Source organism: Astatotilapia calliptera, chromosome 18 (assembly GCF_964374335.1).
Source record: "Astatotilapia calliptera chromosome 18, fAstCal68.1, whole genome shotgun sequence".
Classification (NCBI taxonomy): Eukaryota; Metazoa; Chordata; class Actinopteri; order Cichliformes; family Cichlidae; genus Astatotilapia; species Astatotilapia calliptera.
Window position 1 is genome coordinate 23,208,715 of NC_137439.1, and position 27,892 is coordinate 23,236,606.

Genomic DNA, 27,892 nt, shown 5'->3' on the forward strand with positions numbered 1-27,892 from the left:
TTACAGTGAACTTTAAATATATTACAGTTCCAAACTTCTGTTAAAACACAATTAAAAACCTACATACACTGATGGTTTGGCATTTATTGCAATGCAATATGGCACTCATTACAACATTTCTCAGTGTTTCTATTTTACTATGCACAAACTAGATTTTTTTTTAAAAAAAAGCTCATAAATAAACAAACTGCTTCATGTATCTATTTCTTAGCATCAAACAAGTGACAAGTACACGGACACCGATGGACAACATCCTAATCTAAATGTTTACTTCAACAGAATCAAAAGTTCATACAGTTTAAAATAAAAACATGAATATAAAAAAGAAAAACACAAGCGAAATCATACAATTGGTTAGCATCATCCTCCTGTATGAAACTAGTAAGAGCTCGTAATGATACATTCTTTCCGGCTTCTCCTGCTCCCTCTTTAACGTTGCATATTAAGGTTATTCAATGATAGCTGACATCTTGACGAGGGAGAATTCATGTAGGATGCACTCACGCTACGCACGCCGCACAAACACACGCACAAACACAGACACACGAGCAAACAAAATACATTTTGTTCAAGTCGAGCACAAAAGCAGCCAAAGGGACAAACTAGGTTGGAAGCCATTCTGCTTATGCACATGTCAGCCTTCAGAAAACAGATGAGAAAAGAGGAGAAGAAGTGAAACTGGATAAGAGGATGAGGCTTCAGTCTAAGCTGCCAGTAGCTCAACGCTATCGGCGACCACGTCCAGATCACGGTTTATAGAAAACTCCACAGGATGGAAGTTCACAAAAAGTGCTGCTTTTCAATCTTCCTTTCTTCCGTCTCGCTTTGCGTTTCTACTGTACGACGCTCCTTTATATTTCCACTGGTGAAAAGTCCCTCTAAAGTGCACAGATGAGGTAAATGAAACAGGTTTGTATCCATTCGCCAGCTCAGACTGGAACCATAGTGTGCTGCATGTGTTGCATTTGAGAGAATATTTCTTGCTGCACACTAGCAATTAGTATGTCCCGATGTGACGGTGTGATTATTCCAAGTCTGTCCATCTCCCTGTGGGTGCACAGACAGAGATAAATGTTCAGACACACAAAGGCACAATATGCAGTATTTAAGGGATAAGGCTGGCTGTTATTTTCTTTTGATCACGAGCCTACTTATTTTAAATTGACCCACACTTTGACTTTCACCACACACAAACATTTGGAGATATTTAGGGTTTTGCATCTGCTCAACTATGCATTTAAATCACTGGGTAATAACAGGCCAGCGGTCTATCAATTAAACTACAGCCGTAATATGAAGAGTTTAATATACTTCATGCCTTTGCACCGCAAACACCATTGTCTCCCAGCACTAAAAGAGTAAAGCAACAAAACGAAGCAACGTAATCAAGAAACCACATGCTAATAAAACAAAGACTGTATATAAAAGATGGCAACTGCAGCTAATGTGATGTCTAACGTGAATTGGTCTGTGGGTTCCCATCTTCGGGGCTTGAAATATTGAAATGATCGCCTACTTGCTTTAAGAAAAAAAAAAAAAAAAGCAGACATGATGAGTGAGGAGTGGGTGTGGCTTAGAAGTCGAGGACACTGCATGCTCACATGTCAATGCAACACGTTCTCATTCCCAAAGCGTAACATTTTATGCTAGGTGACAAATCGTCAGTTTAATACGCTTCCTGCCACCCAACACATCCTTATATTACGAGGTCAGAAAAAGGAGGAAACATGAGAGCCTTTTGGAATGAATCTACACATATATGTTCGTTTAACTTAAATCGCTTTGGAAAACATTAGCTAACGTCATTAAAGTGCTGGTTAAAGTTAGGGATAAGGTTAGAGTTAGGGCTCGAATACATGGCTGGAATGTGTATTACCGTGTAGCATAAGAACGCAGTAGGTCACCTTTCGCGTTACTCAGGAACGCCTCGCCTATATTATGCCTCGGGAGTGAGAACGAGCTAGTCAATGATTTCTCAGTTGGAGTGTAGCCACGTACAAAACATTTCTGCCTTTTACATTTAAATGGGACTAAAATTTACAAAATAAACATTACTCTTTGTTAAAAAAAGGTCTTCGTAATAGTGGTTCAGTTTACAGGTTTATAAATCTAGAAAAAAGATTTGGACCTTTGCTTTTCTGCAACTGGAGTGATTGAACCCTGCTGACTATTAGAAAGAATCCAGCATTTCAGAGCTAAACCTGAAGTGAGGAAGCAGAGGACGATGGATGGATGGATGTGTCCCAGTCCCATGTTTTTGAGAAGTTTGTGACATTTTTAGTTTTTAACTTCCTTTGGTTTTGGGTTGTTTTGATTTTGTGTTCTGGTTCTTGAGTTAATTTATTACCTTTATAATCCCCCCAGCGTTTCCCTCTTCCTTCTCTCTTCCTAGTAACTCATGCCTTACACGAGTTGTGTATCGTCGTCTTTCTACTTTTATCAGTGTTATTTGTCGTTTGGTTAATCCCTAGTTAACATTGAAGGTTAGTTTTTATTTCTTTTGTTTCCATCTTTGTGATTCTCTATTTATTCCTGCTTTGTCTCACCTGGGATTCATTATTTCCACCTCTATCCTGCTCCCTCCTGTGTTTTGCTGTGTAATTAGCTCACAGTGTATTTATAGTCATTGTCTTCTTCTCCGTTATGACGCATTTTTATAATCTCAGCTGTTTCTGCTTGGTTCTAGTTTTATGCTTAATTTTTACCCTTTAGACTCTCTGCCAACAAAGGCTCTTTTGCTTTTTACCTCCCCTGCCTCTGTGCCTCACGCTGGGTTTGTCTCATCACCATTCATCACAGAAGGTTGCATCCTTCTTTTATATACAGTCTACAAATGCAAAACAGGTCTGTTTTAATGCCATTAAGAGTGAGTGCGAGCTAAACTCGCTGCTAATGAGAACACCCAATTAACACAAAAAGAAGCATTTGTAAGATTATGAGGTGACACTAGCTTTTTAAATGATGTAATGTTATAGTCATGAGTAGCTTTTATCACTCACTTTCCCCCCTAATTATGTTTCTGGTTAAACTAAACAAGGCTTACAAACAGAAGGTACTTTAAAAAGACTGTAATATGAATCATCACTGACGTTTTTCAGTTAATAAGCATTGAGATCATTAAAGTGTTAAATATTACAGGACAGAATGAAAGCTGCGATTATACAGAATAAATAAATTTCTTACACCCTGTTTCAGCTTTTCATGACACTGAATTTTGATTCAGAAATACGAGTGGGTTTCTGTTGCTAGTTTTAACTCGATTATGCCCAATGCTTAAAAAAATCACAGATGCCATTTTTAAGACATTTTTTATGCCAGAGTGGCTCCTATTTCAATCCATTTTCACATGAAGGTACACTTACTGGTGTGTGAGAGCCAGAAGACTGTCAAGGCTGGTGTAACCCGCTGCTGCAAGGGTGTCTCTGTACCTCTCCAACCCAATGGACTGCAGCCACTCACACAGCGACCACTCGGGCACACACATCTCCGGTATGACCGCCACACACACCTCTGAACCCACCCCTGACTCCAGTATTGTGCCTGTGGGTCTATATGTGCAGAAAAAAACAGCAGGTTGGTGGTGGCAAGGGACTGAAATAGGAGTGTGAAGTCATAACTGAAGAAAAAAAATCATAAAGATGTGGGAGTGGGTGTGAGCACAATATGAATGTGGATATGTGTGGATGTGCATGTAATTGCTACTTTGCTTGAGGAAATTTCTGTCTTTGCTTTCGTGCACTGTAAGTACCTTTCCCCTCCTGTCCGGCGCAAAGTCCCAGGGTTGCGTATGAGTTTATCCAACATGTTGAGGATCTGGCTGAACGTGGGTCTCTCTGCTCGATCCCTCTCCCAACAGTCCAACATGAGCTGGTGCAGCACCACAGGGCAGTCCATGGGCGCAGGCAGTCGGTAGCCCTCTTCTATTGCTTTGATCACCTAAAAAAGGTTTCACATTGTTATCAGAAAACCCAAAACCCAAGATGTTCCAAAAATTTGGTCACGTGAAAATTGTTAAACGCAGACCAAACACAAGAAAATGTGAAACTGCACCTGTTTATGTTTAAATGGTAATTTGAAGCTATAAGATGAGCTTTCCTGATTACTTAGCAGCTGACTTGGTTAGCATTGGTAATTATCCTCATGCAGAGCACAGTTCATGTGTTGCTTTTTAAGAAGCATAAAACGTCCATTTACTAATTGTCCTTCTTTTCAAAGCAGTAGCATCAGCTGCTTATCTGTTAGCTTTTATGGTAACAGCCTGTCATGTAAATTCTAGCCAAATAACCCGGGTTACACTCTCACTGAATGGGCGCTACACTAATCTACCTAATGACAATGTGTAATGTTCACCATGTTCATCATCTTAAATTTGGATGATAGCTTTCAAACATTTAGTGACCAACTTTGACCCGCTCTTGCTTTTCTGCAGCTCCAGAAAAAATAAGGATGACAAATATTATTATGATTCATTCTCTGTGAACCACAAATATCTGGGTAAAATATTATGGCAACCCATCTAAAACTTGTACAGTCACTTAGCTAAAAAAAATGCTGTGGTGTATACTTACTGTCAGAAAACACTTTTTTTTAGACTTTTAAATAAATCTGTGGTTTTTGTAAGGAAATGATGAAAATCATGCGACTGCCGTTTAAACTTCACCAATAGCAAAGCAAATTCTTCTCCCTGAAGATTTATTACTCGCTTGTTGTTTTCCAAACGGTTCCCAAAGTCGTCTCACCACTAACTGCGATTGATTTTAATTTCCTGCAGATGTGTGCAGCTCTGCATTTTCCTGTGTGCAGTGCAGATATCAAGCAGCACATGTCTGCAACACAATCTGTAAACCTTTGCGATACTAAAATGCTACTCAAAACCCGTCTCGGTATGAAAAGTATAGCCGGGATATTCATAAAGAAAGAAAACAAAGTTCACTTGTTTCTGTTAGTGAAGTAAGTTTATAATATAAATCTATGCACTACAAAAAATAAGCTAATAAAGTGCATAGTGCACCTCTGCTTGTGCAAATTTCCCCTTTTAATACTTGGACAAAATAAAAATCAACTAAATATCCAAACAGTGCTGCAGATGAAATCCATCACATTGCAGACATGTCCACAAGTCATCTTAGTTGTTTCAACTACTCCAAATGAACTCTGTAACACCATTTTTCTTCATATGTCGATAAAAGTTTACAAAGTACAGCCGACTCGGTCGGTATCTCCTCGAACAGATCAAGTAATATTTTACATCCATTTCCCCTTCTATTACTGGCTTACAACACCGAAAGCACATTTGCAGCGCATGATGATATATAATTTAATCACTTCATCTCTTTACCCTCTCCAGTGTAATTAGCGTATGAATTCTTGAGCTATGTCCAAAAAGCTTGTTCTATGAGGTCACAGTGACGTTTATCCAGAAAATCAGTCTAATCCAAGTAAACATATGTAATGAAATCCTTTCCCGCCATAGTGACCTTCACCTTTGAACGTTTGTGCCAGACTTGAAAAAAATTCCCCTGAGGGCATTCCTGAGATATCATGTTAACAAGTAAGAGAGAGACTAATGATGGATGGAAAAGCAGAAAACATAGTGCCTCCAGCTGCATCTGTCGCTGGTGCAGAGTCCTAAAAACACAATTACTGCCTGGCTTGGCTGAGGAATGACTCTAAGCAGCCAATTCATATATGTCTCAATATTTATCTTCAATAAAACGTCCTCTGATTGCTTTCAACTTACCCAAGGATCTCAAACCCAAATTTTGCACTTTTTTTTGCATTTTACAAACAGCACAGAGGTCAAAGACACTGCTCAGAGAGAAGTGCACAGAGGACAGTTTATTTTTGTCTGAAATATGCAAAAGAAGTGGGGTGTGTTGTGTAGACGGGGTTAATTTAAGTCCCATTTCCTGTGTGAACATTAGCAAAAGTTTAATTTGACTTCTAGAGAAAGTCACAGCTCACAACTTGTTTGCGAAAATTCTAATTAATGTTAATGCTTGTGGCTCAGAAGCTGTAGTATATGTGTATATGTCATTTTAGCTTAAGAGCTGATCACATGTCCAAAAACACAGCTTTGTGTTACATCACATAAGCCATTGTTTTTACTTTCACTCTTTCTTCGAGGATAAAGATCATTCACACACATCAAGAATTCCAGCATTCTTTTTCTTTTTTTCTACAAGGCATCGCATGGATTCAATAATATTAAAATTACTCACATCTTGGTTGTTCATGTCCCAGTAGGGTCTCTCTCCATATGAAACCACCTCCCACATAACGATACCATAACTCCACACATCGCTGGCTGTGGTGAACTTCCTGTAGGCTATAGCTTCTGGAGCAGTCCATCTGATGGGGATTTTCCCCCCAGGAGAAAGATAAGTCCCAGTGGCCTCCTAAAACAGCAGTAAAAGTCACACTGGTTAATTGAATAATTTATGTTTTTTATGATTTCATTTAATCAGTCGGGGGCGAAAAAACCTCCTCACTGCTAATGTTTATTGCTCTAAGCGTCGCTCTTTCAGCGGCGTCTATTCATTTGATGAATTCTACAGCTTTTTGGCCGCCTTTAACAACAAATGTGTGAACTGAAGATGTGATAGCACATATATATATGAAATATGTAAGTGATAAAGAATAATGAATTTGCAATCATTAAAAGCAAAGCATTGTTTTAACATGAGGAAAATAACAGTGTGTCTTACCCTTGCAGTGTAGGCAGCCTCTGGGTCGTCCTCCAGAACTCGGCTCAGGCCAAAGTCGGACACCTTACACACCAGGTTGCTGTTCACCAGGATGTTTCGTGCTGCCAGGTCTCTGTGCACGTAGTTCATGTCTGACAGGTACTTCATACCTGAGGCGATGCCGCGCAGCATGCCGACCAGCTGGATCACTGTAAACTGGCCGTCATGTTTCTGAAATGGTACAATTGCAGAGACAGGAAGGCAAGTTAACACAGACACCCACAGCTAGCAGTACAGTCATGACTGACTGCATTTCATCTGTGATTTAAATCTTTTTTACCACATTTTTTTAAATACAACTCAGAACCAAAATTTATATTCATTTCATAACAGGAGATGACAGCGTAATAAAAGGGCCCATACCCGAAGAAATGCATCCAGAGATCCATTTTCCATATATTCTGTGATGATCATCAATGGTTTACCTGAAGAGGTAAAGAGTTTTATAAATATCAAGCAAAATCTCCACACTGAGTTCTAAGCTGAGCACTACTCACATCTCGTGACGACACCCTCCAGCCTGATGATGTTCGGGTGGTCAAACTGTCCCATGATGGATGCCTCAGACAGGAAGTCCCGCCTCTGTTTGTCAGAGTATCCTGCCTTCAGACTCTTGATGGCCACATAGATCTCCCTCTTCCCCTGCACACGCAGCCGACCGCTGCACACCTCCCCAAACTCTCCTACACACACACAGAGATAGCAAAAACAGCAGCGTCAGCGCCAAGTAAGCATGTGTGTGTGGGTTTGTGAGTGTGCGCGAGCACCGATGCCAGGCTTACCCATGCCAATAACCTTCTCAATGTGAATACTGCTGACATCAATCTCTTTGGCAAACTCGTGGATGGCCTGATCGGGGTCTTCATAGGTGAACGGGTCCACATAGATTTTCACTCCTGCAAAGGTAGGAGAGGCGGGAGAGGAGACGAGATGAAGGAGGAGAAGGAGGGATGCAGAGGAGGGTGAGAAATTGTTGTATAACTGCATATGTTATGTAAATATCTTTTGGCGGTATGCATATAAGATGTGCAGGTGGATCTGAAGGAATAGTTGGAGAAACAGCATCCACGAGACCTTACGTGCACATATGCAGTACCTGGGTTAAGATGTTTCTCTTCCTCCGAGTCCTGCTTTGTTTTACTGTACTTGCTCCTCCTGATGAGACATAAATGAGGGACAGACAATGAAGATAAGTGAGCTCGTAGCCATCTTTTTCATTTATTGGGTCTTTTGTGCTGTGATTTTTAGTCATTTGACCTGACAAAAGGCCACGTGTGTCACACTGCTTTTAACTTTGTGTGCTTTCTCTTCTAGCAGGGCTGTGCCTTTCGCTGGATTTTCAAGGATTTGCCGCAACAGAAAGCAGTGACAATGAGGAAGGCAGAGCAACGGGCTGCAGGAAAGCATAGAACGACCAGATCAAAGCATTTAAGCGAGAGAGGGAGGAGGCACAACGCCTCAGGTAGCGCAAGATAAAAGGTGTTTTCCATTAAACAAAGAGACTGTCAAAAACACCTTTGTGTCTGAGCAGGTGTGTGCGTGAGTGTGTGTGTGTGGGCATCTGCGCATGCTGGTGAGGGTGCACGCCAGCGGAAGCTGACACACATGCTATGTTGCTGAAGAGACTGTAATGACAAGTCAGGGACAAAGGGATTATCACTGTCTCCACTTTAATCCCTTTTAAAAGCTTCAGGTAACACACACACATTATTTAGGCCCACAATAGCAGGGGAACTGTGGCTGTTGTTTGTGTGCGCTGAAGCAGTTTGGTCAGAAGCAGTAGTTAACAGAAAGGCTGCACTCGTGTTGACGTCAGCTTTGCACTGATGAGAACTTTCTAGCCGGCCTAACAAGTCTATAGGTGTGTATGGCTACTGGATCTTTTGTGTTTGTATGTCTGTGTTGCTGTGTGTGTGTCTGTGTGTGTGTGTATATATACCTGCGACTAATGATGAAGACAGCTGCAGATATCAGCAGTAAAATTCCAACCCCGCTGACAGACAGCAGCAGGAAGGCAGAGTTGACTCCTTCTCCAATCAGAGGGAAGGGATCTAAGGAGGAAGGACACAGAAGTCACCAACCAAAAAGTGATAGCTGCTTCTTTTAAAACTCCCACTACTGAACGGCGCTGTTTGAATACCTGAATTTGTGGAGAATTCGAAGGGAGTGCTGAACTCTCCATATCCAGCAGCTGTGCGAGCGCGCACATGAAACACGTAAACAGTGAGGGGGTTGAGACCCGTGACATCGACACTCCGAGAGAAGGTCCTCATTATGCGGTACGACCTCTCTCTCTGATCCTGATTAGCCGGGACAAAAAGAAGGGTATCTATTCAGTGTCTGAATGCAAATCCATCCTCACCATCAGTGCAATGCGAACAGCGAGCCGGCATATTGACATTCCAAACAGCTGCCTGAGCTGAATTAACCTGCGGGCAGCTCACCTTTTCATAGAACTTGACCTCGTACTCCAGGATGACCCCGTTGGGTCGATCCGGCTGTTGCCACGACAACGACAAACTGTGCCTGGTGACATCAGTGGCTTGGATAGACGACACTGGAGAGGGTGCTGAGAGGAGAGAAACATGATGAGAACTAATACAAAGACAATAGTCTAACCCACTGTTTCTCAAATGGTACTCATACCCCTAGGGGCACTTCAGAGTACTGCAGGAGGTACTTTTTTTTCCCTAAATGGTAATTTAATGATATATGAGCCAAACATATTTTAGCAACAATTATTTCAATAACAAAAGCTCGCTGAACTACATTTCATTTTCCATATTCCTATTTTCATCCAGCTGCCGCAATACCTCACAGAAGGAAAAAGCACCAAGTACAATCCCGTCTACTGTGAGCACAGAACCACATCCAGATATTTAATGACAGACGAAAATCGTGAAAATGGTACAGAGTTTCAAGCGTAGCACAAGTACAGACACCACAGAAAAAGAGGTGATCCATATATTTGTGCTAAGCTTCTTTTTGTGTAATGACTCTGATCAAAACAAAGCAAAGACACCGACTGTGCCTGGAAAAGAGTTTGATCGCTGCAGTTGCCTCTCTGGCACAGAAAATGACAAAAATCCTCAGTGATGCACGAGTCCCTGTTTGTTACTAAATCTGAGGTGCAACCCACAAGAAAGACTCGGTTCAGTGAAATTCCGTCTGTCTTTGGTGGATTTCCACCACTTTTGCAATCGGTAAATGCAAAATGTAACGGTTTGTATTTTTATTAACTGACACTGACACTTTTACATCATATTGGCCTTGAAATATTTTAAATAGTTTACATTATTTAAAGAAAGTTTGAGGAGCATCAGTATAACATATGCAGAATGACAAGCTGAATATGCTCTAATGCTGATTCTAAGGTGAACCATATGATAGTTTGGCGTCACTGAACACAGCTCAGAATGGCTGTTTATCAACAGTCCCATTGACCCAGTGCACCTGAGAACTGACCTACATCTCGTTCCTTCCTATTCCACAGAGACAAGCTCCATTCTGCACTCTCTCCCCTTAAATCCCTCCACATTTCCCTCCTTTTAACTCTCTCTTTGTCCTCCTTTGTGGCTGCTCATACGATATCGAGCCATATGGTAGTGCAGGTTGGGCTTGACAGATCCCAGGCACACTCTCATGCTGTGCACACGCTGCTAAGTTATTTCCCCGGGGCACCTGGAACCAGGCAGGTGCGCTGCTTTCTAAATGCCACCATAAAGACTTACAGCAATGACAGTTGAGATGTAACAGCATCAAAAAAAGAAAGAAAGAAAAGCAAACGCTGAAAACTAATGGAGAGCATGTGCGAGGAACGCCACACACCAGCTGACACCTTCACAACTAAAATGAAACACTTCATAAAATGTGAGTGACTTTTCAAATAGTTTTGCGGTTAAGCATTTTAGGGCAAAAAAAAAAGAGGAAAATCCCACCCTTTGGTACGCCGGCGCTGTTGAGTGTCGACACGATTCTGCTCAGTTATTTAAGTGTGGCGATTTACTTTTTATTGCATCCGTTTCCCCCTTTAACCAACTCTCTCTATTTGTTTTTAAGTCTGTGATTTACATTTTCCAGAATGCTTTCTGACATCCTCTTGAAAACACCCCTATAATTAATTCAGCTGTTGTTAGGTGTAGGAGGACAGAGTAATAACTATGGCAACTGTGACAGTGATAGTAAGAGAACAAGTTTCCGGCTGGAAGAGAGCACGACACGGGCCTTGTCGTGTGTTTCTCCATTAACAACTTAACCAGTTTTCACACATGAAGCCTGAACAACGTGGAGACAATGAAGCCAGGATGACATTAAAAGTAGTAGTCTGCTTTTAGATGTGATCTCACTACCAGGATACTGTTTAACCAAGGAGCTAAACAAAGTATTCCTAAGTAAAGCATGCAGGAGGCAGAGGGGCAGGAGACAGGACCGCTGGCTCACTGTGAATCCACCAGATCATTACCTGCTAAATTCTTGCAAGTAGCTAAATTAAAATATCCCATTGTGTGGTACATTTGCGTTCTCACATACAGAAAGGTTTAGCCCCACTGGCCGTCATGTTTCTGCTTCTCACATGTTATCCAGAACCTTCTCAATTTTCAAATGAAACTGTGTTTTCCATTCATTGCAAACCAATATGTACCTTTACTTCCTATCACAAGTGGGAAAATTGCCATTGTTTTACAGCTTTAAAGTGCTTACAGCAGATGCTACTTTCAATACACACAGATGCAGTATACCTACATGCAGAGCATGTGCATATCTGCTTGTGCAATCTACAGTTTTGAGCTTTACTCATGCGACCGAACTTCCCGTAGGCCTTCGCACGCACTGAGTAGCGGCTTGTATTCTGCTGACCCACTTACGGACAACATCTATAAGCAGATTTTGTGTTACAGTCAACAATCTGACAAACAGATTTATCACAAACAAACACTTCTCTTTCTCACCAGCTTGGTTGGTGGTGACGCTCACAGACACGCTCTGTGCTGCCCCTGCACCACTGGCCTGGGAAACCCCATTGCGCGCATGGACAATGAAGGTGTAGTGCGTGTGGGCCCTGAGCTCGCTCACCACCACCCTGGTGGTCGTGAGGCCCGTCTGACCGGGAGAGAAGAGCACATCTGAGCCGCAAGGCGCGCAGAACTGAGAGCTGGAGACAGAGCCGCCGCCAGAGCCAGGCCGGGGAAAATCTCCAGGCCTGCTCTGGAAGACACCTCTGCCTAGATGAGAAGCTTCGGGTCCCACAATCCCCTGGTCTGACTGCATTCCCAGCCCACTGTGCTGAGCCTCAGGCTGAGAGATGCTGCGATTCCTAGGAATGGCTCTACCACCAGTGTGGCTGTGGCTCCCAGTCTGACAGATGAGACACTCCAGACTGTAGCTTGTGTCACTTCTTCCTCCCAAACGATGAGGGGGGGTCCATTCCAAGACCACTGAGGTCTCATTCACCACCGAAATGAGCTGCTGTGGGGCTGATGGTGGCTCTGAAAGAAGAGCGTAAGGGGTGGGGGGAGGGCATAAACATAAATGAAATCAACCATATACTGTGAATTCAAAATGTGGAAGTAAATGGAATGTGTGGGGCTTCTGGCACAGCCTAAAATGCAGACATCTGGCATTAGACTGAAAATCATACGGCTGTGAGATGTTTTTGATGGGGTTGATGTTTTCGTCTGTGGCCTTTATTTTTTTGTATGTGTGCCTGAGAGATTGTGTGTATGTGTTTTTGCTTTTCCCAGGCCAAGAAAACCATGTGCTGTATATAGGCATAATTACGCTAACCAAGGCCACCAAGTCTGTCACACAGAACCTACTCATAGACTTACACAGCGAGAGAGAAAGGGGGGAGCATTTATTCACTTCCTGATGTCTTTAGTTATCACTCCCTAACAGAATGTAGATGGTGGCTTAGTCATAAGGAATGGGATTGTGAAACAGGAGTGGCATTCAGACACATTTGTGTGCCCCTCTGTTTGTTAGAGATATAGACTTTGGGTAAAGACGGCTGTGCTTATTGCTTTTGTTTGTGCAAATGCATACACGTATCGTTTGTGTCTGCGTGTGTACTCTTACGGGTACAGGCCATGGAGGGAGGGTCAGTATCAGCACGGAAGAATCCAGCATGGCAATCACAGATAGTTGCTCCATCTCTGAGTGAGTGGCTATGTGGAGGACACTTGGCACATCCTGGATCTGTAGACTTGGCCTTGTAGAAACCAGCACGACAGGCTGCAGAGACACAGAGAAAGAAAGATTCCATTTGAAACATCTGCATTAAAAAAACAATGATAAAAACAGGCCACACTGTCTCAAACATGAACATTATTTTTTGGAGAGCACAAAAAACTGCATTTGCATTGCTCCAGGTGCACTGCTGTGCTGGTCCACTACTTCGTAACATAAAAACGCTGACCTCATGCATCACACCTTCCTCCCACCCTTGCTTTGTGAATGAGTATTTTCAGAGGTGAAACATGTCTGAACCTCACTATTTTTAGCTCACTATGTGCTACAAAGAATAAAGGACAACTTCAGATGAAATTAAATTCATTTTTTAAAGTGTTCTTGAGGAATTATTCTCCAGGCTTTTTGAAGGTGTCTCAGGATTTCCACATTGGCAACTTCTTCACTCATTTTCAGTCCAGTCTTTCTACCTGACCATTTTCAGGGAAATAATCTTCTGCTTGCTAAGTCAACACTGACCTATCATTCAAGAATAAAAGGCACCTAACTCAAAGGACAAACCAGTGTTGTGTCTAGACATAACAGACAACCTGGCAAAGCACCAATTTCATATTCTATCATTAGCACGTTGTTACTAGCAACCTAGATGCAAAAACACATTGTTTTTTCCCATTTCTTTAGTTGAATCTATGAAGACATTATCACAATTTGAGAAGCATAACATAGAATCTTTCCACCAACAAGGTGACTCCCAAAGAGCTGTTAGCTGAAAAAACCTGACATGGCTGGACTGAAAATCAGTGGCAACAGGTTCGAATTTAAAATTGTGCTCTCCGATGCATCCATCAGAGTGTAAATGTTATATGGAAAGCACTTAAGCAAAAAAATGTATTTGTATAAACGAGGTATGTTGTGTAAAACAGAGGTTGCAGAACGAGTAGAAAAGCACTATCTCTTAGTATTTACCATGTACCCAGCAAAATATAGAGAAATAAAGGGTGCTTCAAACTTTTGCACAGGGCTGTATATCTAAGTGGTGTTAAGGTTCAAAAATATTGGGGATGGACACCAGAGGAAAAACCACAATAACAACACTGGTCCGGCCGGGTTGAGTCAAACGATGATTTTAATGAACACACGCGTGGGAGATGGACACTGATGCAGACAGCCTCAAAATCTCAAAATGGTGGAGCATTGCTCAAACTTTTATAGCCTCTGGTGCCTCCACCTTATCATACAAAGCCTAAACATTCACATGCTTTCTCTCACACAGCGCCTAAGCTACGACCTTGGCTCCCTGTTTATCTGCTCCTGCTGAAATGGGGCAGAAAACTCCAGCACACTCTGTTCTCTTCTACTCAGACAAATTAGATTTCTTATAACTCAGCAGTATAATGCATCATAAAACAATATCATTCATTCACAACAAGTCAGCAGTTTAATGTAATGCAAATCAGTTTAACTAATGCAATAGTTATCAGCTTCTTCTAATTCAGGAGAATAATGCAAACTAAAACTACATAATAATTCACAATCTTTAATTCGGGGTATAACATGGCATAAAATAATATTATAATCTAACAGTGGAGAAAATAATTGTGTTGTTTTAGTGTTAACCTGTCTGGGATTTATGCAGTTCGCTCTGATGTTGGCTCCGACTGTGCGCCCAGTCACACAGGTGGCATCATGCAGTTTTCTACATTTATTACATGCCAAACACATCTAGTTTAAAAATCAGTTCATGAATTCAATTCATAACTTCTAATAAATTTGAAATGAAATGTATAAATTCTTTATAGGCAGTGAAATACATTCTGAGCGTATTAGATTCCAAATATACACCCAATAATTTTTGGTGTGAAACGTTGTGCAAGATATCTTTACAAACATATTAATAAATAATGAGATTATAGGAGTTAAAGTCCACCCCGCGGCAGGCTGCAATTAGTGCTGTCAACATTTACTTCCAAGGTCCTAACCCTTGATACAGTTCTTTGTTTTTGCCTGTATTGAATGCTTAGAGAGCCTTTGCAAAATTCAAACTGACAAGCGGAGTAGGTTTTTCCTTGGACAGCGTTTTGATCCGAAGACAAACAACTGCTAAGGAAAAATCTGGAGAGAGAAACAGATCCAGCGCGAGGGGGGAGGGGCACGTTGACTTCTTTTATCTTTAACTTTGATGAGCAAAGAAAGGAACACCTAAAAGAACACTTACTGATCAGCTCCCACTCACACGCAGAAACCAGAAACACTAGAACTGAATACATCAAAACTCCTCAGCGCCGGCAGCCCACACAAATATAATTGACATTTAAATATATGAAAGAGGAGAAACAGAGAAGGAGAGGGGCTGAGAGAGAGACAGAGGAAGAGTGGAGGGAGATACATCTTCTCTCTGTATACCAGGGAGTTCATGCATTGACAGAACAACAATACAATAAATGAGTGCATAATTATACTGCTTGACATCCACTGGTGAAGCAAAAGAGATGGCAAGGCATGGCTGCTTAGAGCAATTTCTTCTCTCTCTTTACTGTCAGAAGGAAATCCTTTATTTGTTTCCACTGCAATCATTTTTTCAACACCTTCTTTTTTCATCATCACACCCTATTCACTCTCCTTCCTCGATCCCACCGTCTTTCCCAATTCTCCGCTTTTTTCCCCCCCAGCCCTTTTCACATTTGCACAGGGAGATGAAGACATCCCAGTGAGAGTGGATAGGAATCTGGGAATGATGTGTGTGTGTGCGTGTTTGTGTTTAAGTGCGTTAGTATGCTTTATGACACTCTCGTCGGTAGATGAGAGGGAGGAAGTCTCCTCTGTAATCTACTCAGACCAACCATCCTGCCCCATCTGTGTGAGCCTCCACAGATTTGCTCTTTCACACACTCATTTGCCCTCCCTTTCACATTTCACAGTCTCCCTCCTTCGCTCCCCATGCACTTCCTCCTCGACCTCCACTTATCTGTCTTTCTCCGATAACTCTTCTCCATACATCGCTCTCCTCTCGCAGTATCAAGCCACGAGAAACCTTTGAAGCGTTGGCTGGCATTCTTTATACCCCCATATCGATACCAGGGGTGCCGCGCACAAGTACACACAGCTGAAAACTACTCGGTCGAAACCTGTAAATTCATAAAACGGCTGATAAGAACGGCTTTCATGTGGCGAGTGACTCATCGTGTTGTGGCAGTTTAGACAATAAAGTGCAAGATAAAAATACAGTCATTCTCCAGCTGTTCTCCGCATTCCTTTATCAACAGTGTAGGTAAGACAGAAAATTATCTGAACCTCTGAGGAGGACTTAGAGGTTGATTACAAGGCTCAACAAGAATCTGCCAGGGGGGTAGCACACTGCTTTTTGTTTCTGTCCCATCTAATCCTCCATCCTCCTCACAAACAAAGACGACACGCTGAAGGGGGGAGAGAAAGAAGCAAGCAAGTATTTGAAGCCATAAACTTCCTTCAGCGCCCTCTTATGTCTCTATTCTCTCTTTTCTCTGTAGTCTTTTGTGTCTCCTTTAGCACCGGTTACTGGAGGAGGGTGGGTTTTTGGTGACCTGGAATGAGAGCCCATGAGGGTGTCATTAACCCGACATTAACCCTACGCTACCGAAGGCCGCGCGAGAGCTTGGGTTTGACCGGTAAAGCAGCAGCGATAGGGAAGCACGCTTACTGATAAGGTGGAAATTTGAAAAAAAAAACAAAGACGCGCGTGTGTGTGTGTGTGTGTGTGTGTGTCTGTGGGCACATTAACATTCTGCCTGTTAGACAGGACGATAATTACAAAGCAATCAGCTGTTCGGCTGCTTGAGACAAGCGAGACAAAGTGACAGAGTGTAAAGGATTGGGAAGGTTGACTGGGAGAGGCAGCACGAGAAAAACACTGACAAGAAGCGAAAGATAAAGAGATGAAGAGAGGGGAGACGAAGTGAGAGGGAGAAGGGAGAGACATGCAGGAGAAGGTGCCCTTTGATTACTATCAGCATTGTCTTCATTTGCATATGCATTCTTCTGCTACCCAAAATGCAAATGCAGCTCATTCCAAATCCAACTAAAAGCCTCGTCGGCACACTGCGTGCATGCATGTGTGTGTGTGAGGGTGGGTGTGTGTGCGTTTGCGTGAATTCTCCTTGACCCCGTGTTAGCTGTCATCGTCCCTTGGTTCTTCCCAGCAGAGGGGTGGAGATGGAGGAAGTACCCCTCACTGCTCCGGTCTGACACCTGTCTGTGTGATGGATGGAGGGAGGGATGGATTGACGGATTGATAGACCGTCACGCGAGAAGGAGGGACGCTGTTAATCGCAGGGGTCATGCCCCATTTTAATTAACGCCCAAGGAAACGCTGGGGGAAAGGCTGGAGATGAGGCTGAAGATAGGATCGGATCCTTACCCTTTTCAAGTGTAGGACTTCCTAGAATGGACCGCCTGGCTCCAAAATCAAAGTTCCCCTGTAGCCAATTTTAGCTTGTATTTCACAGGGTCAATGGAGTCTTGCATTTAAAACGTCAAACGAGGCTGCAGCTTTAAGTTTGTCTAAATTTAAATATTCACATAAACTGGTGGTCTGAAGCGAGAAGTGTGTGGATTTGTGAGTGTGTGTGTCTGCCGAAAGCCAACAGTGTTGAACATTAGCATGTGAAAGGGACTCTGCAACAATAACCCCCCCTCCCTATCAGACACACATCACCCCCTGCCACCACCACCACCATAGCAGCAGCAACACCCCCACCCCCTGACTGTGGATCGGGGAGAGGAGTTGGAGAAGGAGGGATAATAGGAGCAAGACAGAGAGGGAGAGCGGAGCTTGTGCCCATGCCAGGGAGCTACAACACAGCCTGGTGAAGCTGGCAAACCTCCTGTACATTAAGAACAACCTGGGAGAGGCAGACAATAGCACACACGCAGACAGACACACACACGCACTCTGATTGTTATGGAGGAATGCAAAGCATTTCCCCCACCTGAGTTTGGCTCACTTCAAACAATCACTCGTGCTATTCCAGTGTCTTTGCTTGCCTCGTCACCTGCCATACGCGCACATATACACAAACACACATGCACACACAGAGACACAAACTCCTCCCTCTCTGTTTGCCCCATCACACTCTTCTCTAGGCATTCCTGGGCAGTCCTCCAAACTGTGAGTATATTGGAAGGAGGGCTTTGTTAGGCAGAAAATCAGAGATACAGTACACAGACAGACACAGTCACACACACACGTGCACTTGTTCACACTCGCACATACACACACTCTAAGTCAGCAGTCCAACATGTCCGGAGTCCAGAAATGCGATGCAATAATTAGAGGGACTGAATACAGCGATTACGCACTCATTCTATCATCCGCTTGCTCTTTCTATCATCTCTCTTTCAGTGTTGCCGTCTCTCCCTCTGCCTCTTTCTGTCCAACTGCTTTCTGCTGTTGACGAGACACTGCAGGTGCGTTGGAAAGAAGCACAACCATGAAATCTCTCTGGATGGAGGGAACACACATGCAAACATGCTCGCACACAGAAACATTCCAACCCTCCCAGGCACTGAGCAGAATTGAGGAGATTCGGACGACAGAGAAAAAGGAGGCCAGCAGAGAGAGAGAAAACCAGGAGGCTCCGCTTTCATTCCACCTCTTCAGCCGTTCACATTTCACATTCTCTCTGTTGTCTCTCCTCCCTCGTTTCCGATCCTCCCAGACGGATCGCAGCTGTCAAACTTTTGACGTCTTCATCCACCTCGGTCGTGACCTCTTTCTGCAAGTGTGTGTGTGTGTGTGTGGCTGTCAGCCAAAGTTTTTGACGTCTTCATAAGGCTCAGTCATGACCTCGGTCTTAACCAAGGGTTTAGAAAGAGGGGGAGTTCCCTCTCTCTTGTGTTTCTCCACTCGCCCCCTTTGCACCAAGTGACAAACCCCCAGCAGGGGAGGGGGAGCTCTGTATTGATGCCTTCTGCTGTCAGTGGCCTTCTTTCAACCCCTCTCTCACCCCATTCATCATCTAATCCCTTCTTCCTCTCCAGAGCTTCTCCGCTCATCCTCTCCATCCTCATTATTTTGCGTCAACACTGAAAATGAACTTCTCACATTTTACTCCTTTAAATCTACACTTGTTTCAGTTTAAATTAACCGCAACTGTCGCAGAAGCTTAAATGCATTACCAGTGCAAAAGTGCACATGCAGATAATATTAATGTGGGTAACAATCCATTGAACCAGGAGACATATAACTATGAAACATTTCCAGCAGACAAGCATAGATTTTTCATTTAAAATTAAATGTACTTGTTTGGTGTTTTACTATCAGACTAGATTTTTCTCCTGTGTCTTTATAAACACCTTAAAAACTCATGCAAAAAGAGAAAGTGGGAGTTATTTAGGAGGTAATCAAACTAATCCTTGCGTGTGTGAATTATTTTTCTCTTACTGCGTCACAGAACTCATACTTCCACACTGACAGTTGCCATTTCAGTGCACTCACACTGACATTTAGTGCACTACAAGAACCTAGATTGTCTAGTGATAACTCTCAAACCTGAGTGTGACCCATCAACGGTCGCTTGAGCTTGTATAGCAGGAGGGATGAATCACCAAAATCTTTTAAAGCATTAAGAGGAATGTTGTTAATGCTAATCCTTGCTAGCTAGCTAAGAGCACATTTTTAAGATGCTGACAGCTGATGTTGATGTTCAACGTGAGATAACGCTGCACAGGCCTAGAAACAGGTCACCAACCCCCGGTAATCTCTGGTTTTTGTGGCAAATTTTCTATTCCTTGACAAGTGGGTGAGTGGTTTCTACCAGGTGAAATTGGTTGCAAAAAGAGTGCTGCACCAAAAACCTCCTTGTGATCGCTTTGGTTGATAGCAGATTGCCACTCTTGGCTGTAATTAGCATGGAAGATGCTGACTTGTCTTCCAAATACACCCAATTCCCTCTCCAAGTTGTACTGAAAGTTGGAAAAAGTGCAATGCAAACTTGTGCAAAGTTGTGTCTTATCAGTGTAACAACAAATTACAGGGAGTGCAGAATTATTAGGCAAATGAGTATTTTGTCCACATCATCCTCTTCATGCATGTTGTCTTACTCCAAACTGTATAGGCTCGAAAGCCTACTACCAATTAAGCATATTAGGTGATATGCATCTCTGTAATGAGAAGGGGTGTGGTCTAATGACATCACCACCACTGAACAAGACACACATATATATACATTTTTCCTTCCAACTGGTGGCTGATAGATAATCTTAGACAGGTCTCTAGGTCTGTGCATCACAGGTCTAACATTACTACATTAGATGACAACTCTAACTTACAAGCATGACAACTGTAAGTTGCACTGCTAAGAGAAGACTCCAAACTGAGACATACGATTGTCTTTCAAATGCAAAATGAGCCCAGCTTCTAATGACGTATTGCCAGCCAAGGTTAGTTTGCCTGGTTTTGTCTTCACCTGAACGCGTTGTGCCGACTCAGAGATGGCACATGAGTCTACATGATCCAGAAATCTCTTAGTGTGTGTGACATGTTGAGAGACAGATCATCTTAATCTCTTCCGAAATCTATTTCTCTTCCCTCCATCCCGCTACGCCCTCCTGTTCTGTTTCTCTCTGCAAATTTTAAACTTAAAATAGGAGAAGAGTTAAGGTGTCCGTCTAATTCAGTCGGGTCAGAGGTTTTGGAGAGATACATTCTGTATTCATTCAGACTTTGATGAATTTCCACTGAGGCAGCTGCGCCCAGCCAACAACCTGACAGGCAGAGAGAGTAGGGAGATGAAGAAGAGAGCAGCAGATAGATAGATGGCACTTCACATCTGCTGGAGGTTCAACAGAGTCAAGGGTCTCTCCTAAATCTAGTTGAGGAGGAACATCTTTCAGGCTTCAGGGACCACCCCACAAACCTCCCCCTCCTTTCAGATGAAACAAATGAGCTAAGCCGGGTGACGGTTTCAGAGAACATCTGAGACACATACTATTCATATTCATACAGAATTTTGGCAACTGCATCTCTCATTGCAAAGAAAAAAGTCATGTTTTTTTTTCTCTTAATCACCAACTGGCCAACTGGCAATGCATCGCTCTTTTTTATGTCCATCTCTGTATATTTCTCTTTCTCAGTGTCCCCTCTTTTCTCTTTGAATTATGGGTCTGTTTGTTATACAATTAGCCTGCTGGGATGGGCTTCATAAATAAAACCGAGGGAGCACATCAGTGAATCGTTCACCCCCACCCCCACAGCTCTTCTTCTATTGGTCTCTGTCCATCTGTGTATGTGTGTTGTGTGTTTGAGTGAACATGAATGGAGAGAGTCGAGCCATGTTGTAAAAGTGTCTCCACTAAGTCTGTCCAACCCCGTTCACCCCACTTTGTCACATAAGCGCGGACATTTGCAGTCTTCACTATCACAACAGTCGTTTCCAAATATTACACGTCATCGGAGCCACATGTGAGTCGGTGAAAGGTGTGAACAGCTTGCATATTTGTTACAGTAAAGTTCAGACCAAATTTGTAAGCGACAGAAAGACATTTTTGTCCAGATGGCTGTGGTTATGCGAGCACACCTCATATGGAGACCTTAGCGCTCAGTACACAAAGCAGAACTTCAACTTGCAACAAAAAGATCGGTCTTAATTTAACCCACTCTAAATGATGGCTGGGCATGTGTCCATACAGATAAATGCTCCCAGTGCATGCCACCCTGTTGATCTGAGCAGGCCAATATGGACTGCACCACTAAAGGTCACTGATTTTAAAAGTTGTTGAATTTTTACTAAAAATCAAGTGAAAATTACACTTTTACACATTGCTTTTTGACTTTGCCGTGCAGTTGCTAAGTATCCAGCGGAAACACCAGAAAAAGAAAACCCATTAATTTGATTAAAGACGTTCATAAATGGATTTTATCACCTTCAGAATGACCCATCTTATCTCTTTTCTCTGTTCTCAGCTTGTAACCTGCAATCTGAATATTATTAGAGTTTGAATTAGGTCAATTTTCTTTTGTGTTCTTTTGTGTAATTTGCAATTTCAGTTGGATACCTTACAAAACACTAAAAAAGTGCCACTATCTACTGTTTCTGCAACAGAATAAAATTTGTTATGGTGTCCTCTCTAAACCACATTTGCCAAGCTAGCGAGTGCCCCTTTAAAAACGAAAAGAACCAAATATCAATATTATCAGAGTAGCTTGTTAAGCTGAGCACATTTGTGATTGTTGTTCACAGAGATGCTAAACTTCAAAGTGACAACACATTAATTCAGGAGTGCACAAAAGAGAAGTAGCTCTGCTGTAGCCAGCACCACTTACCTTTACATGCACCTCCCCTCTCCTCATATCCGGGGTTACAGAGACATCCACCAATAGGAACCAACCACTCTCCATCAGCACCGCAGTACATTTTAGGTTCCTCTCTTTCTTCCGATTGGTTGACACAGGACCCCCGGACCTCCACTAAGGAGGACGTGTCGGCCCCGGTAATGGTGTCGGGAAATGTTGCCAGGTTACGAACGGTTAGCGGGCAGGTTTTGTAGAAAACTCTGACAGAAACCAAAGCAATGCAGGCGCCCACATCCTGGAAGGCTAGATAGAAGCCCTTCCGGGTCGTGACTTTTACATCTCGCACCTCTGTGTTCAGTTTCATGATGCGGTCTCCAACATCCACCTGAATTGAGAGGAAACAGCATTGCATTAATAAACAGTGCAGTAAACCGTGTCACCCCTTATTAATTCAATTTGCTTGTTCAACTTAAAGTGGGCGTTTCAATTGAACCGCCGCTGATCTCCACATCTTCAGCACTTGGCTCCGATTCAGAATAACTTTTATTGATTGCTAAGGCAAAACAAGCTTTACGGCCTGCAAGATTAGAATGTAAGTTACTTTAGCAAAGACTGAGCAAAAGCACCTTGCCAACATTCCCGGGACAGCAAAACAGACATCTAAGATAAAAGTGCTTGTAAAACAAATAAAAACATTACAGCTAAGTGCTTTTGGGGGGGTTTATTTTCCACATAGGAGCAAATTACACTGAGTGGCGGAGGGAACTCAAAGCCTGACTCAGTTGTTCGGTGTTACCTGGGTGAAGCTTTCGTCTGCTGCCACCGTATCCACCTTAATGAAGCTGCTCTCTTTGATGTAGCTCTCTCTGTCTTCGTTTGACTCATGGTAGTACAGATTGAATGTCTCCTACAAGACAAAAGGGGAATTTAAAAAAAAGGGACAGACTGAGGCACCTATTTATCGTCAGCACCAGCACTCATCTTTTCTCTTAATATGATAATGAGTCAAAGTGGGGTTTGTGCTTGAATAAACAGCAGCTGTAATATAAAATAAAGGTCCATTAGCGGCAGTCTGTCCATTAAGTAATTATCATGAGAGTTAACATATTAAAAAAGGTCAGACCCTTTATCAGAATTCTTTGCTGTTTTGTTAAAACTTTTTACCGCAGTCAGGCCATACATTCACCAGCACGCTACACATCCTGAGCACGCTTTCACGTACCTTACAGGTGCCGGTGACCCCTGGGAGGCTGTTACAGTCTCTCAGGGTGAACTTGACTTCGACGTAGACCCGCTGAGCTCCAGACCGAGGGATCCAGTCTGTCCTGAGCCAGTTGTTTTGATTGGGCTCCAGGACATTGCACACCTGGTACGTCCTGATGGGGATGTTTTTCTCATCCATAATGCTCACCTCTTCCCACTTCAAACAAGCACATTTGTATAACTGCGTTAGTTAGAGCAATGATTGTGCATGTAAGACATATGTTGCTGCCTACAGGCGTTAGACTACATTCGAAAAATGCATTTAGTTCAGGCCAACATCACGAAGACCAACTTTGAAGTGACTGGAATTGAACTGAAGCAGATGTTCCATCAAAGTTGCCTTGATGAATGACTTGATATTAATGAAATGTAACTGTCATGTGGAGAACAGCTTTCCCAAACTTCTCTTAATTCAAAATAGTCTGATTTTTTTAAAATTAAAAAAGTCATTTGCCAAGCAGCAGTCATTTAAAAAGGCTGCTGGCACTCAAATTTCAGATGACACGCCAGTTTAATTTCCCACAATGCACCAACAGAGAAGGGTTTTCAAAACCCTTCCATGCTGGCAGCTGCAGACTGTTATATAATTTTGACAAAAGCATCTAAATAGCCGCTGTGATGGCAGCAATGTTAAAGTGTCTGAAAGTTGATTTTCATACTGTGCTGGCGTGAACTGAAAATGACTGCATAAAGTTGAACTCTTCAGCGTAGGCACAAGCTTTAAACACACACATAAGCAGCCGTGGCTGTCAAAAAAGTGCACACTGTGAAAAACTTAGGTTGCCTGTCCACTGGGGGGTACTTCTAGTCATCATATATACAAAATAAATTTCAGATGCCGGTGTCCACCCTCTGATTCACCGCTGCTGCGTGAAGCCTCACGGGCTAATGCTCATTCTTGCATCAATATTCTGCAGTGGACGGTGGTTCAGATTTGTTGCGACTCCAAGGTTTTTGCAGGCACATTTCCATACGAGTGAAGCAGGCTCAACCTTCACCGCACCATCCATCTCAATAGAGCCGATTATTTGCCTTGTACTGTGACCCTTCAAATGACCGCTGAGCCTCCCAAGTCCAAATTGGCTTTTTATTGCCACTGAATAATAATCTGCTCTCTCCCTGCTAGTGAGAGCTGTATACACACTAAATGCACCGTGTCCAAAGAGAGAAAAAGAGAGCGAGAGGAATGACAGAAGAATGTGTGTGTGTGTGTGCTTGAAGGACATGCTTGTGTGTCAGTGTGTGTCTTTAGACTGATCGATATGCCATCAAAGTCGCTTTCGTTGTCTAATGTGGGGTTATTGCCTATATGCTATCAGCTAATAATAATATTATGTATATGTTGGGTGATTTGTAAGCGGTGCAGTAAATATGTTAGTCTTTACAGTTTTATGTACATTTTAAGCCCATTCTTTATTGATTTAATACTCAAAATGTATCAGCACTGCTATTGGCCTGGAATATCTAATCGAGACTGATCTTTTGTAAGCCACGCATTTCTTTATGTACAGTGTGTTAAAATGTGTGTGAGTGTGAGGGTGTGCACATGCCCACATAGTGTCAGCGTTTGTGTGCTGTTGTAGTGTCTTTGCGGGTTGAGGAAGTTAGCTGTATAAAAGCTGACATGGGGTATGATGTCTCTGTGTCTAGTCTCCTTCAGAGTTTTTGTCAGCCTACGCAGCTGTCAAGGGAGAAGGAAAAAAACATACAGAAATGGAGTTTTGTATGTATGTGTGTAGCTAAGGGGTGAGGAAGGTGGGGGGAGTGCCTGTAATCAAAAGCTCAGTGCGTGCAGACCAGGACCCTGTCAATCAAGCAGCATGTGAGAGTATAAGGGCAATGGCAAGTGAAGAAATAACAGGCAAGTTCACCACTAACTCTTAAACCAACAAAAGAGGTAAGAGAGACACTGAACGACAAAGAAAGAGAGAGAGAGAGAGAGAGAAAGAGAGGAAGAACTATGGATGGCAGATCACGACAATGACAAAAAAACACAAAGAGAAGATCAAATCTGAAACAGATATCACCAGGATTCATTCTGGCAACTGTACGGTAGTAAAAATTCCTAAAAAATGACACCCACCACCAAGCTGGTTTATGCCTTTACTTGTGCCAAACGCAATGGCAGCAGTCTCATATTAGCACTTAGGCTTGGTGAACAACAGCACATTTCAAAATCTGTGGGATGATTATTTACAGTTTCCAGACCACACGTGTGCATGTGCGCGTGTGAGGAACGAGAGAGGGTGTGTGAGTGTGTTTTCCAAAGAGAGAACAGGTTGTAAACAGTGTATTCATAAAGAAAAAAAAAGAAAAAAGAACAGGCAGATCCCACTCACCCCTCCCTCTGCAGGACTGGCTGCCCATTTCAGCTCTCCTGGCACTGTCCTGGTATCCAGCAGGGTCACTAAAATTGCATACACACACACATGCAGGTGTACTCAGGACAACCAGTCTGGAATATTTTTTTTTAATTGCTCTTAAGCAGAGAAAATTAATTTGACAGACTTCTCACAAGAAGTAAGTGATGGTTAAGCTGTGAACAGTTATGGAAGTAAAAGCAGGCGTCCATTGGCACTGTTAGGTTTAAAAATTTTATCTTATTTCCACTGCACAGAGTCATATATGTACATTTAATATCACATACATTTATATTTTTCACAGAATTTTAAACTGTTGATTTAAGACCTCGGAGCTTTATTCATATACAAAACCCCAAACCCCAAACTATGAATTCAACGGTTTAACTGTTTATAACAAAAACACAGAGGTGCTCAGTGTTCTCCACCATGACCAAACCCACAAACATAAAGAAACGAACAAAAAAGAAGAAAGGGGAAACATATTTAAAGGAAGAAAAAGCTCACAGCTGGACTGCACAAATATTACAAGGATATCTAAGAATTCAACTTTTTTTCCTCTTCTAGATGTTTGCAAATTTTTCCCTGTTCTTTGCTATCCTAGGACGCGCCTTGAGCGCACGCAGGATCTCTCCCAGCTCGCAACAGCGGAAAAAAAGACCCGACTGTGCCACACAAGCAACACGGATTCGAGTCCCTCCTTCCTTACCTTCATTTGGCGGATAAATCCTTGTTCTCGAACTTGAAACTAATGTTAATATCCAGATAGTAGAAGAAAACGTTCGCCACAGATTTGCAGCCATGTGTGCAGCGTGGAAGCGTGTGCGTTCCCCGTCGGCTCCGCGCACTCGCTCTAGCAGCTCCATCCCGGTGGGAAAAAAGTGTTTGAATGAAACCAAGTGTGAACGCGAGTTGGATGCAGCAGTGGGTACTGGGGCGGTCTCCTACACTTCCTATGCTTCCAGTAATGATAAATGACACGAGGCAAATGACTGTTCTAGACTATACGAGCGTCGGTGTGTTATCCTTCAGCATCTTTGTTAACGTTTCTAAGAAGGCAAATGCAGATCTGCAGCTTCTGCGTTTAAAAACGGGTGACATTAGTTGAAAAGAATAACTTCGCTCTGGCTGTAAATTTAAACTGCATAAAATTGTTTAAAAAAAAAAATAATTGAGACGTTTTTCACTGATTCGACCACAAAACTTAGTCAGCCCACTTTAAAACACCTAATCTGGGAAACATAATGATGGAGTAAATGAATGCTGTAGTCAGTAGAAGCTATCTGGCGCACGTCAGAAGTGGCATTTAGCAGTGATAACCCAAAGGAGGGCCAGCTGGGGTACAGGAGGCCATAAACGTCACAATGCTGCACTTAAAAAATAATCACATAGTCACGTGCATTTCAAAACATGAATATGTCACATTCTCCTGATAAAGGCCTGAAGTGCCTGATTGGAGTTGAGGTTGTCCTTTGTCCTGAGAAGCGAAATACCCATGAATGTGACTACAGCGCCACCTGTTGTTGATGGTTGCCGGGTGAAGGAGGAGAAACCCAAAGAATGGTCAGGATCATTTCACAGTGGGCTGTTGGTTATTTTAAGGCTGAGAACAGGAGGGTTGATGGAGCTTCAGTCATTTCTCTGCCGTCTGTCAGCTACAGTTTTTAGTATTTTTTCAAATCCCACATGGATGTAAAGAAATGAGCATGTTCTTAATTAAAGAAGAAAAACACTCGTAAACAAAAAGGCTCAAGAGCCCGGCCTTGTGTGTAAGCGTGATGGAGCGCACAAAGAGCCAGGCTCATGACCTGTCCTCCTACACGCTCCTTCTCTCAGAGACCCTGGAAAACGAATCACTGCTGAGGGGCCGCGCAGCTTGAAGAAGTAAATTCTTCAATTTATATCGACCCAGTCTGGTTTTCTCTCCTCTGTCATCCATTTTAACAACAAAAGGTGAAGCAAAGACTTGCTCCATCATGTTCAGTCCTTGTTTAACACGTACAAAGGTAAGCTGTGATGACCCCTGTTGAAGACCAGCCACAAAGAGCACTAAATGGCAGGTGTTTGTT

At 42.8% G+C, this 27,892-nt stretch overlaps 1 protein-coding gene across 1 annotated transcript; it reads right to left on the bottom strand.

Moving 5' to 3' along the window:
- LOC113010478 (ephrin type-A receptor 4-like) lies at positions 1-26,932 on the bottom strand. Its single transcript, XM_026149552.2, has 19 exons — positions 26,533-26,932; positions 25,803-25,870; positions 23,423-23,620; positions 22,997-23,107; positions 22,231-22,585; positions 12,822-12,977; positions 11,696-12,232; positions 9,191-9,315; positions 8,887-9,046; positions 8,686-8,797; positions 7,843-7,901; positions 7,529-7,642; positions 7,244-7,429; positions 7,110-7,171; positions 6,708-6,917; positions 6,222-6,398; positions 3,749-3,936; positions 3,363-3,548; positions 1-1,047 (listed from the first exon to the last, which is right to left on the bottom strand). The coding sequence occupies exons 1-19, from the start codon at positions 26,687-26,689 to the stop codon at positions 930-932; spliced, it is 3,279 nt and encodes a 1,092-aa protein (XP_026005337.2). The 5' UTR covers positions 26,690-26,932; the 3' UTR covers positions 1-929.
- Between the last annotated feature and the right edge of the window lie 960 nt (positions 26,933-27,892).

Coding starts and splice junctions, on each gene's coding strand:
- LOC113010478 (XM_026149552.2), bottom strand. CDS start 26,689: ATGGAGCTGCTAGAGCGAGTGCGCGGAGCCGACGGGGAACGCACACGC. Junction 7,902..8,685: donor GTCTTCATCATTAGTCGCAG/GTATATATACAC, acceptor ATGTCTCATCAG/GAGGAGCAAGTACAGTAAAA. Junction 3,549..3,748: donor CGCCGGACAGGAGGGGAAAG/GTACTTACAGTG, acceptor CTGCACATATAG/ACCCACAGGCACAATACTGG.